The 11,271-nt window shown below is 37.5% G+C and overlaps 1 protein-coding gene across 1 annotated transcript; it reads right to left on the bottom strand.

The window, feature by feature from the left end:
• Nucleotides 1-703: 703 nt before the first annotated feature.
• On the bottom strand, nt 704-1,953 carry LOC137637207 (SCAN domain-containing protein 3-like). Its single transcript, XM_068369470.1, has 2 exons — nt 1,420-1,953; nt 704-1,204 (listed from the first exon to the last, which is right to left on the bottom strand). The coding sequence occupies exons 1-2, from the start codon at nt 1,951-1,953 to the stop codon at nt 704-706; spliced, it is 1,035 nt and encodes a 344-aa protein (XP_068225571.1).
• Nucleotides 1,954-11,271: the final 9,318 nt, after the last annotated feature.

Genomic DNA, 11,271 nt, shown 5'->3' with positions numbered 1-11,271 from the left:
ACATAAATGGCCTGGTGCCTTTTTTATCAATTGGCCGGATCAACCAATAGCCTGGCGGGAGGCGTTGTGGGCGCTTTTTTATCAACGGGAATCCCCGCCCACGTGCGTGTTTGAGACGTAATCATTGGCGGGGGAGCGTAATGACAGGCCTCCGATTGGATGGTTTAGATTACAGGGATTCTCAACCTTTTTTCAACCATGGACCCCTTTTCCCTTCTTTTCTTCCTGGTGGACCCCTTCATAACTAGTGGTCATAAGACAATATTTCATTTTTCACTAATATAAATTATGAGGTTTTGATAAACAATCAAATAGTATATAATTAAGATTTATTTTCAAATAAATACTAATTTAATGCAAATAAAGTATTGTACAATAATAATAATAATAATAATAATAATAATAATAATATTCAAAAAATATAGTGATATTAATTCTTTACCAGTATCTTGTATTACAATATTATGTTTCTTCCATGGCCAAGCCGTTGGAAAATAGAGATCAGGCATTTGAATTCAATGTAGCATTTATGTACACTGGGTAAATTTTTTATAAACAGTTAAAATGAAATATGTGATAAAGAGAGAGAGGCATATTTATTCAATGAGATCCCTGAGGTTGATGCTGCTCTGCGAGTTTCTTTATGTCTGGTTCCATCGATGTTAATGATAGTCGAAGATCACCTCTTTTCACAATGTCAAGTCTATTGCGAGCTTTTGATAAAAGTTGAGAAACGACTAAATCCCGATTCAACAAGATAAGATGTTGGAAAAGCGATAACATAGATCTGTGCTTTATCCCAGAGCAAAGGGTACTTTGTAGCAACATCATTTGTCTTCCCTATATTGTACTTTCCACCTTTTAATTTTGCATGAATAATTTCATCACTTTGTAATTCGGTAATAGGCTCTTGCAAAGATATGTCTATATCTGCAACATTAACTTCGAAAGGAATTGAAACCCAAGTCGGTATAACCATGATGAGTAGGTCACTAAACCGAATTTGCATATCTTTATGCATATTTTCCATATATTCAACATATAATGCAAGATCGTCATCTTTCAAATAATTGCTAACAGAGGCCAAACAAGGAAACTGTTCAAATGTACGACGCCTGATATTATTTTTATACAACTGTAGTTTCCTCAGAAAAGCAACAATATCACTTCTACTAGATATCAGATCGGAATCTTTTCCTTGGAGCTGTTTATTAGGATAATTCAATTTTTCAAATATATCTGATTAGAAAAACACATCATAATTATTTGCAAGCAGCTGTTCTCCAAGTTGTGTACTGGCAAGAAAGGAAACAATAGAATCCCAAAGTGCAATGAAACGCTGAAGACAATTTCTCTTTGATAGCCATCTCACCTCTGTGTGTAATACAAGCCTTTCAAACTCTTCTCCATTTGGCTTACATAATTCATGAAAAAGGCAGTCTCTGGAGAATTTGATTTTATATGGTTAACTACTTGTATTACGACAGTAAGGGCATCATGCAGATGTGCACTCAATTTCTTTGCAACTAAAGGTTGACGGTGTATCACGTAATGAATACAAAATACTTCCGGGACAGCTTTTATTAAATGTGCAATAAAACCTTTGTATCTGCCTGTCATCGAAGGTGCACCATCAGTAGCACAAGCGATTATATTTTTGAGTGGAATATTGTTTTGCTGGAAATAAGTAACAACTTCATTAAAAATTGATTCACCTTTTGTGTCTGTCATAAGACTTCTAGCAAAAAGCATCGCCTCTTTGTGTCCTTCATCGTGGTTAAATCTAACATATGCTAATACAATGGCCTCATTATCTCTTAAAGTGGATTCATCAAGTTGAAGGGCAAACTGTTTCACTTGCAAATGGGATATCAATTGTTTTTCTAAATCCTCTGCCATTTCATCAATGCGTTGTGACACAGAAGAGTTGCTCAAAGGGAGGATATTAATCATTTCACTTGCATTTTATTTCATAACTGGCGAAATTATAACGGACATTGCGGATAGAATTACTGTTTCACCAACATTATGGGGTTATCCTGCTTTTGCTATTATTTTTTCTAATTTCATATGATGCCAGTAAATCATAACAAATTTTACTCACTTTGTTATTAAACACTTTAGACACTGTTTTTTTTTTTTAATTTGGAAATCATCACGTAAGTTTTTTAAAGTATTCTACTGGGCGATCTTTCTTCCCTCAGTGCTTTTTTCTAGATGGATTCTTTGTTTACAAGGTTTCATACTATCATTTGAAAGTACATCCATATATATGAGGCACATTGGTTTCGTTTCATTATGTGGTGCTTGAATAAATCCGTAAGACAAATTTTCAACGGAATACTGTCGGCACTTCTTTTTATTTGGAGTAGCCATGGGATGTCTGCAAGAAAAGAAAAAATTATAAATAAATATATATATATATATATATATATATATATATATATATATATATATATATATATATATATATATATATATATATAAAATATATATATATATATATATATATATATATATATATATATATATATATATATATATATATATATATATATACATACAGTTGGTAATACAATTATTGTAGTTCATAATATCTAACTATATATACTGCTATTCATTTATATATATTTTTCGACAAATCTGGTAAATAGAATGTTGGTGCTACTATAGCGTGAGATCTACCTCCCGTTAGTACTATAGCGTGAGGTCTACTGTTGAATTATTCATCCCTCATAGATAAAACACATTTCATACATCCCAGTTAGCCCTGTGCAGTTGGTATCTGGGGGTTGTTGGGAGTATGATCCCCTTTGTGGCTAGGGTTAGGATTATTGGGAGATGGTCTGAAGAGGTGAGTTCCCCAGGCTGAATGGCATAGTTAAGGTGGGCATGTCTGTTGGCAAGGACAATGTCAGGTTTGCCTGCTCCTATAGGTCCAATGAAGGTGTTTAACATTGGCCCTATGTGCATCGCTATGCCCCTGGATATGAGCCTATTGACTCCGGTTCCATAAAAGTTGTCATTACTGTGCCCAAGGTTCCTGTGGCGGGCGTTGCAGTCGGCTATGATGTAAGCAGGCATTGGTTTTTGGAGAATATTTCTCAGATCTTCTTCCGGGAATATTCTTCTTCTTGGTGGGAGGTAGGTTGTCCCAATGATGATGGGGCCCCTCCTTGTTTGTTGCTCTATGAACAGTACATCTTCTGTGAAGTCATCACATAATTTGTGCTGAATGTCAGATTTGATGGCTATTGCTACCCCTACGCTTTCTTCATTGTGAGTGTGTTTCTTGTAGATGCTGTATCCATAGATTTTGAGAGCTTCTGTTTCTTTTACACCGGTTGAATTCAGCAGGATGACATCCGGGTCTGTCTTCCTGTATGTATTGCTGAGCTCACGGCTGCGTTGGAACGTCCACTTTATAACATTGTGTTATATAATTTTCATTTGTTCCATTATGAGGATTGCGATGGGGTTTTTGTGTTTCTTGATCAGTTACATAGATCTCTGAACCTTTGTGGGTTGATAGGGGTTATGGACTTCCTCTCTAGTTCCTCCGGGGAGCATTTGATAATATCTTTGACTTCTTGAGGGTTGTATGCGCCACAGATCGCATACTTTATCTTCCCTGTCCGAAAGATCATGTCCGTGATACTACTGGCTGATGGTTTCCTTGGTAGCTGAGTTCCTTCCGCTGTTTTCAGTGAGACATGCATGAGGATGTTTTTCCTTCTGGTTTCTTGGTTTGGGGTCTGCTTTACACTGGGGGCAGAAGCAATAGCCCTTGCTCCTAGGTCAGGTAGGGTGTTTCTCTCATCTTGATCTATTGCTGTACCGCTGGCGTGCTGCTCTACTGCTGTACCGCTGGTGTACTGCTCTACTGCTGTACCACTGGTGTGCTGGTGTGCTGCTCTACTGCTGTACCGCTGGTGTGCTGCTCTACTGCTGTACCGCTGGTGTGCTGCTCTACTGCTGTACCGCTGGTGTGCTGCTCTACTGCTGTACCGCTGGTGTGCTGCTCTACTGCTGTACCGCTGCTGTGCTGCTCTACTGCTGTACCGCTGCTGTGCTGCTCTACTGCTGTACCGCTGCTGTGCTGCTCTACTGCTGTACCGCTGCTGTGCTGCTCTACTGCTGTACCGCTGCTGTGCTGCTCTACTGCTGTACCGCTGTACCGCTGCTGTGCTGCTCTACTGCTGTACCACTGTACCGCTGCTGTGCTGCTCTACTGCTGTACCGCTGCTGTGCTGCTCTACTGCTGGTCTCTTTGCAGTTTTCTTGGTGTGTTTGTTTTCAGTTAACGCGATGGTGGTTTCCTCGAATCCTGAGGAGCTAGAGGAGCTGGTCCTGGTTAGTTTCCTTGTTTCGGATTCGGCTTCCATATCTTCTTCTTGTCTGTCTTGTTCAGTTGATGATTCAGTTGCTGTTTCGGTTCGTGTTGCTGTTGCCAATGCTTGGAGTGCTGGCATGCTGGCCATTACTTCTTTTGATCGAAGCGTACTCCTTGGGATTATGACTGATTCACAACAGTTTGCCTTCAGTACTTCATCCAGGGTCTGCTGAAAACTTCCAGGGCAGGCTGCTTCATTCATATTTGCATGTAACAGGGCAATTTGGTAGACAGTATTCAGTTTCTTGGAGGGTAGTCCAGTGTTGTTTGTTTGGGCGGTCTGTTGATCGTGGATTCTGGAATTCCTGGTGGTCCAAGCTTTCGAGGTTGGGATGGCTGCTGCTCCTGCGTAAGTGGTGGGGGCCTCTTTAATTTGTTTCCTTATTTCTTTCTTTGCGGTCTTGGTCTTCTCCTTCCTTATCGGACAGATTGGTGCCATGGTGTGGTGCCCAGTTGACTGACACCCTAGACACCTTTGGTTGCCGTTATTAGTGCATTTGTCGAAGCGATGGTCCGTTCCTCTGCAGAGTGAGCAAATCTTATAGTCTGTTTCCTTGGGGCAGTCCTTTTCCACATGCTCATATGAGTAACACCTCATGCACTGATTGAGTTTCACATGGATGTCCCTACTGAGGTTGTGTTTTGGGAAGGATTGGTTCATGATCTGGATTCCACTAAAGCCTTCTGTACTATTGCCACTGTCTTCATCCTGATTTTTAGAAAGGCTGTGCCAGGGATCAGAATAACTTCTTTAACCTTGCAGAATCCATTGTGTCTTTCTAGTTCTTGCTTGATTGTCGCCTTGGTTTCTTCTTCATTCTGTCCTTGGAGAATGTGCTTTTCAACCTTCTCAATTATCAGTGTCCTTTGCGCCCTCAGTTCAGGGGCTTCCATTACCTTAAGGCCGCTGTTTTCGAAAATATTCCTGTTCTCAGTTTCTGTGATTTTACTTGCTGTGTCATCGTCCATAATCAGAATAAAGCCAGTCCGTGCCGGAATCACTTTGTACACACTGAGGTTACATTGGCCTAGTAACTGCCACACTTTCCTATACCTGTCCTCTCCCCCACTGGGAGAGGTATCCTTAAGTTTTGCTCTCCCCATCATGCACTACTGCATGGTGGATGCTGACTCTTCACTGTCCGATCACCTAACAGTCTCTTTCAATATTTGCACTGTCACTTGTCTATCACCATGCTTGGGTAACTGTACGTCAGATGGCCACCAGCAGGGATAGATAGGAAAGTAATAGCTTAAGCACAATATCACCCGATAGCACTGAATTTCAGCCTAATACTTCCGAAAATTCTGTTTCTACCCCGAAATTGTGCCTTAGCAATGTCCACCCATTCAGGAGAGAGCCAAGGCTAAGTTCTTAATCACAAGATTTGGGCACTTTTTCACTTATTTATTGAATTAGTCCCGTGGACAGGTCACGTTTTTGATGGATTTGGGCAGTTCACATGTTCGATGGTTAGGTGCGGGACTCTGGAACGCTGGTCACGCGGTAGACCTCACCTCCACCTGGGTAGGCGACATATGGCGGTAGACCTCACACTATAGTAGCACCGAAATGTTGTAGTTAAAATAGCATGAATGATTAAAAAAAAAAAAAAAAACTATACAAGTCATTCACTATTATCATTAGGGTCACCATTGACATTTTTTACTTCCTCAAAGCTGATAACTATATTCAGATAATTGACAACATATGAATTGATATTTAAAATTTGTATCAAAACGGGAAAAAATTACCATTTTTCTCCCCAGTCTTTTTATACTTTTATACTGGGAAGGGATTTTTTTCGCCATTGAAATGCAGAAATAAAAAAAATATACGATAGAATATCTATATTAGGAACTTCTTAATATAGAAATATTGAGAAGTTCCTAGTATAGATAGATACCTTTCCACGATGGAGTTCAACGTTAGACTGAAGTCAGCTAATTGGGTGAATTCCCTTTTTAATAAATTTCCCCTATAGTTGATCCACAGGAATAGACATAGGGCACTTAAACACCTGGGCACAGTGGGAGGTGATTTGAAGGATCAGTAATCTACTTACCTCCTACTATGAGATTCAGGGCCTCTGTAACACGGTTTTTTGGACTTTGCTCCTTATCAATGCATCGGAAGTAGCTTAAAGTTGACATATGTATATTTTACAACCACACACAAATTTTGTCAGCATTATCAATAACCTAAACCCGATAGTTTTAATTTCTATAGAGTAGAAATTATCTAGCCTACGCCATGGCCAGTGATAACGAGCCAGGAGTCGAAAACATTCATTACGTAAGCAATGTAAACACCTTTTGACAAAATTTTGCCCCGCCCATCCACCAGACACCCATTCACCTTGTTCCATCGGCTCTGAAACCCATAACAGTCAAGAATGGGCCGGCTAGCGGGATTTGGAATTGCCCCCGTGGTTGCAAAACTGCATTTGTCTTATGACTTACAACTTTATACAGTCAAGAGTAAGCCCGTGGCCATATTTACTATAGCCCGAATTGGTAATTTTTCAGTTTCTAGTTTAAATCCAATGTTTATGGTCTGATTTGTATTTAGCGTAACATGATTATAATACTTGTAATGTCATTCAGGCTTTTGAACATTTCCATTAACTATTCACTATGCCACCAAGAGAGAGAGAGAGATTGTATGTAAACAGTCTTGATATAACTATTTTTGTTAAAATAAGAATTTGGTGCTAAACTCTCCATCAGACCAACGGATCATCCGATATAATTTGTTTTCTTCTTCTTAGGCCTTACGACCGTTTTGGTCATGTTTTGGGCATGACTGCATTTTGTAAATAAATCATGAATAGTTTTAGGAGTTTTATTTGTACATCTAATTGGAATTTATAAAAATAAAGTGAACATGATTCATTTATCCTTTAAAATAATTACTACATGTACCCAAAAAAATAGTAGTAAAGGTGATAATGCAATGAAGGAATGATACCATACTTTATCTTTAGCTTCAACATCGGCAATAACATACCCAGTTGCCATAATTTGTCAGCTTGATGAAATAACCTATCATCTAATGTTAAACTTAATTTCTGAGGAGGCCATGGCTTATTGGACAGTGAAAAAACATGACAAAGACTTTATGAATGGCGGAACGATACATAAATGTGGGCGGGGTATCTGTACTGTAGCAGTAGTGCCGCAACAGTAGTATACATGAATTAAACGTTTAGGCCAACTGCTGGGATCCTTGAGGATCATTTAGCACTTCTTACAACTACTCGAGAAATGAGTTTTTATAGCCAGAATTAAAATTTTCTGATCCAACAATGACCATGATAGCCTTCAGTGTTATCCTGAATTATATCGAGGCCAAAGTGGGTGGAGCCTCATGAAGACTTCATTCTGACGATAATTATTGGTGAAGGTTCAAAGCCAAAATACGGTATTGTTTTTTCTTTACAGTAAATAGGTAGGTAGATAGACAATGAATAAAAATTGCTTGACATTGGGTATAGCAGTTATCAAATCAAGCTTGTCTACTACGTTTTTGAAAATTACCCACTATTCCCTACACCTTGTCAATCTGATTGTGACCTATAAAGTAGACTGTAATTTCTTAGGAAACCTATTTTGGGAGTTAGACTAATAATCGAAGTGTTTTTGTATTCATTAACATATTTTGTTGGTTTGTTCATTATGACAATTATCAGTGGAGAGGTTTCAGAGTTCATAAAGGTGTACTGCTTTGCTTTTATAAAAACTTTTGTGTCATTGTTGGCAGAGGTATAGCCTTCGTTACGTATAGCCAATCATCGATCGAGAAAGAGGGAAGAAATGCCGTCATAAGTTACGTAACGAGTGCGTTCGAAACCTTTTCTCTGAATAAGTTGGCCCGTCTTCAAAAAACGTCACTTTTAGATTATAAGTACCAAATTTATTCAACCTACGTAATGCAGAATATAGTCAAAATTTATGTGTAGATATAATGTGCATTCTGAAGAAGAGTTATATTTAGGAAATTCATAGATAAAAAAATATTGCGAAAAAACCGTGTTACAGAGGCCCTGAATCTCATAGTAGTAATCCTTATTGTCTCAAAGCAAAGAATTTGTCCTCACTTTTGACTAAGCCGGTCAATTTTCCATATACTTCATATATATATATATATATATATATATATATATATATATATATATATATATATATATATATATATATATATATATATATATATATATATATATATATATATATATATATATATATATATATATATATATATATCATTTTTTTTGGTGATATTTGTCCTTTTTTACTTAATTCTTGTGTGAAATGACCAATAATGGTCACTGCCACCTATAATCATAGATTAACCCTGGATAGGTACGATGGGTCGTTCGCGACCCCAAGCGTCAAAAAAAAACAGGTTTTTCTCACGTGACTCACCCCCGTGACTGAATTTGTGGGTGATCGACCTGCAGGAGGTGTCTCCCCTACACGCTCTAGTAGTGTCCAGATGTGCATTGCTGTAGCTGTACTCCTTCCCCGATTTCTGAGACGCGTCGGGGTCGAGCGCGACCGAGTTTACCCTTCTAAGGTAGTTTGCATAATTATCAAAGTTATTACGTATTATGAAATTGTCGTAGAATGGTGCAACTTGTATAGGTTATCAGTTGTGGAAAGTCTTGGTGGATTGTTTGGCTACCATGTGCATGATTTTTTTTTTAGTTAAAATGTCGTTCATCACCACGAGGACCATTTTACCGCGAGTGCCCCTTTTTCATTTTTTTTCATTTTTTTGCCAAGTCATTTTTCCGTAAGATATTGCCAAATAGTGTCGTAAAACTTTTGCTTGTTTAGTGTTGGAAAGTGTGTCTAGATGATCTGGCTACCCATGCGTGACTTTGTTTTTGTCAGATACGACGTAGTTATTGGTATATTGGGTATTTAACTGCGGTTACCAATTTCTGTTTTTTTTCAATATTTGTAAAAATTACTACGTAGTAAGGAATTGCCGTATATTCATTTTTTTTTTCATGTTTGTGTTAGAGAGTGTGCCTTGATGGTTGGGCTAACACGTGCATGTCTTTTTTTTTATCTGAGATGCCGTATATTAGAATGTCGGGCATTTTACCGCGAGTGCCCCTTTTTCATTTTTTTTCATTTTTTTGCCAAGTCATTTTTCCGTAAGATATTGCCAAATAGTGTCGTAAAACTTTTGCTTTTTTAGTGTTGGAAAGTGTGTCTAGATGATCTGGCTACCCATGCGTGATTTTGTTTTTGTCAGATACGACGTAGTTATTGATATATTGGGTATTTAACTGCGGTTGCCAATTTCTGTTTTTTTTTCAATATTTGTAAAAATTTACTACGTAGTAAGGAATTGCCGTATATTATTGATTTTTTTTTCATGTTTGTGTTAGAAAGTGTGCCTTGATGGTTGGGCTAACTCGTGCATGTCTTTTTTTTTTATCTGAGATGCCGTATATTAGAATGTTGGGCATTTTTCCGCGAGTGCCCCTTTTTATTTGTTTTGCATTTTTTTGCTTAGTCATGTTACCGTAAGGAATTGGAAAGTAGTGTCGCAAAACTTATATTTTTATAGTGTTGGAAAGTGTTTCTAGATGATCTAGCTACCCATGCCTATTTTTTTTTTAGCCAGATATGGCGTATATATAAGTATGTGTTCGATTTTCCTGTGATTGCCATTTTTTTCGTTTTTTCCCATTTCTTTCAAAATTACTACGTACTAAGGAACTATCACAGAGCAATGATTCATTTATATGTTTATTTGTCGGAAAATGTGCCTTGATGGTTTGCCTAGCACGTGGCTGAAATTTTTTTTTTTCTGAAATGTCGTATATTAGAATGGCCATTTTTCCACGAGTGCCCCTTTTTATTTGTTTTGTATTTTTTTGCTTAGTCATGTTACCGTAAGTAATTGGCAAGTAGTGTCGCAAAACTTATAATTTTATAGTGTTGGAAAGTGTTTCTAGATGATCTGGCTACCCATGCCTATCTTTTTTTTTTAGCCAGATATGGCGTATATATAGGTATGTGTTCGATTTTCCTGTGATTGCCATTTTTTCGTTTTTTCCCCTTTCTTTCAAAATTACTACGTACTAAGGAACTATCACAGAGTAATGATTCATTTAGATGTTTATTTGTCGGAAAATGTGCCTTGATGGTTTGCCTAGTACGTGGCTGAATTTTTTTTTTCTGAAATGCCGTATATTAGAATGTTAGCCATTTTTCCGCGAGTGCCCCTTTTTATTTGTTTTGCATTTTTTTGCTTAGTCATGTTACCGTAAGGAATTGGCAAGTAGTGTCGCAAAACTTATATTTTTATAGTTTTGGAAAGTGTTTCTAGATGATCTGGCTACCCATGCCTATCTTTTTTTTAGCCAGATATGGCGTATATATAGGTATGTGTTCGATTTTCCGGTGATTGCCATTTTTTCGTTTTTTCCCAATTCTTTCAAAATTACTACGTACTAAGGAACTATCAGAGTAATGATTCCTCTAGATGTTTATTTGTCGGAAAATTTTGTTTACTTCTTTTTTGATTGAATATCATCAAATTTTTTTAGCTAAAATATTATATTTTACATTTTTTTTTTCGATTTTATTTCCCTTCAAAAAAATTTTTTTGGGTCAGAATTTTAATTTTATAGTCGTAAAATAATCGACAATTATCCAGCAACCCACCATACAATTTTTATGCATATCCAATAATAATTAGATTAGTAAATAACACCTTGAAATTGACATACCCTTCCTACATTTCAAGTGGCAGATTAGGGAGTCTGAGTCAGTGTGGTTGGCGGCCATTTTGTGGACATATCCGAAGCGTAAGTTGCCCTATCTATATATATTCTTGTTCCCTATAGAATTTG

This window comes from Palaemon carinicauda, unplaced genomic scaffold (genome assembly GCF_036898095.1).
Source record: "Palaemon carinicauda isolate YSFRI2023 unplaced genomic scaffold, ASM3689809v2 scaffold58, whole genome shotgun sequence".
Taxonomy (NCBI): domain Eukaryota; kingdom Metazoa; phylum Arthropoda; class Malacostraca; order Decapoda; family Palaemonidae; genus Palaemon; species Palaemon carinicauda.
Note: the sequence above shows the minus strand (reverse complement) of the source record. Positions and strands in the feature narration are given on the sequence as shown.

Excerpts from the sequence above, each read along its gene's own strand:
- LOC137637207 (XM_068369470.1), bottom strand. The coding sequence starts at position 1,953 with ATGATTAATATCCTCCCTTTGAGCAACTCTTCTGTGTCACAACGCATT. Across the intron at positions 1,205-1,419 it reads CTGCCTTTTTCATGAATTAT|CTCCAAGGAAAAGATTCCGA; the intron begins GTAAGCCAAATG and ends CCTAATAAACAG.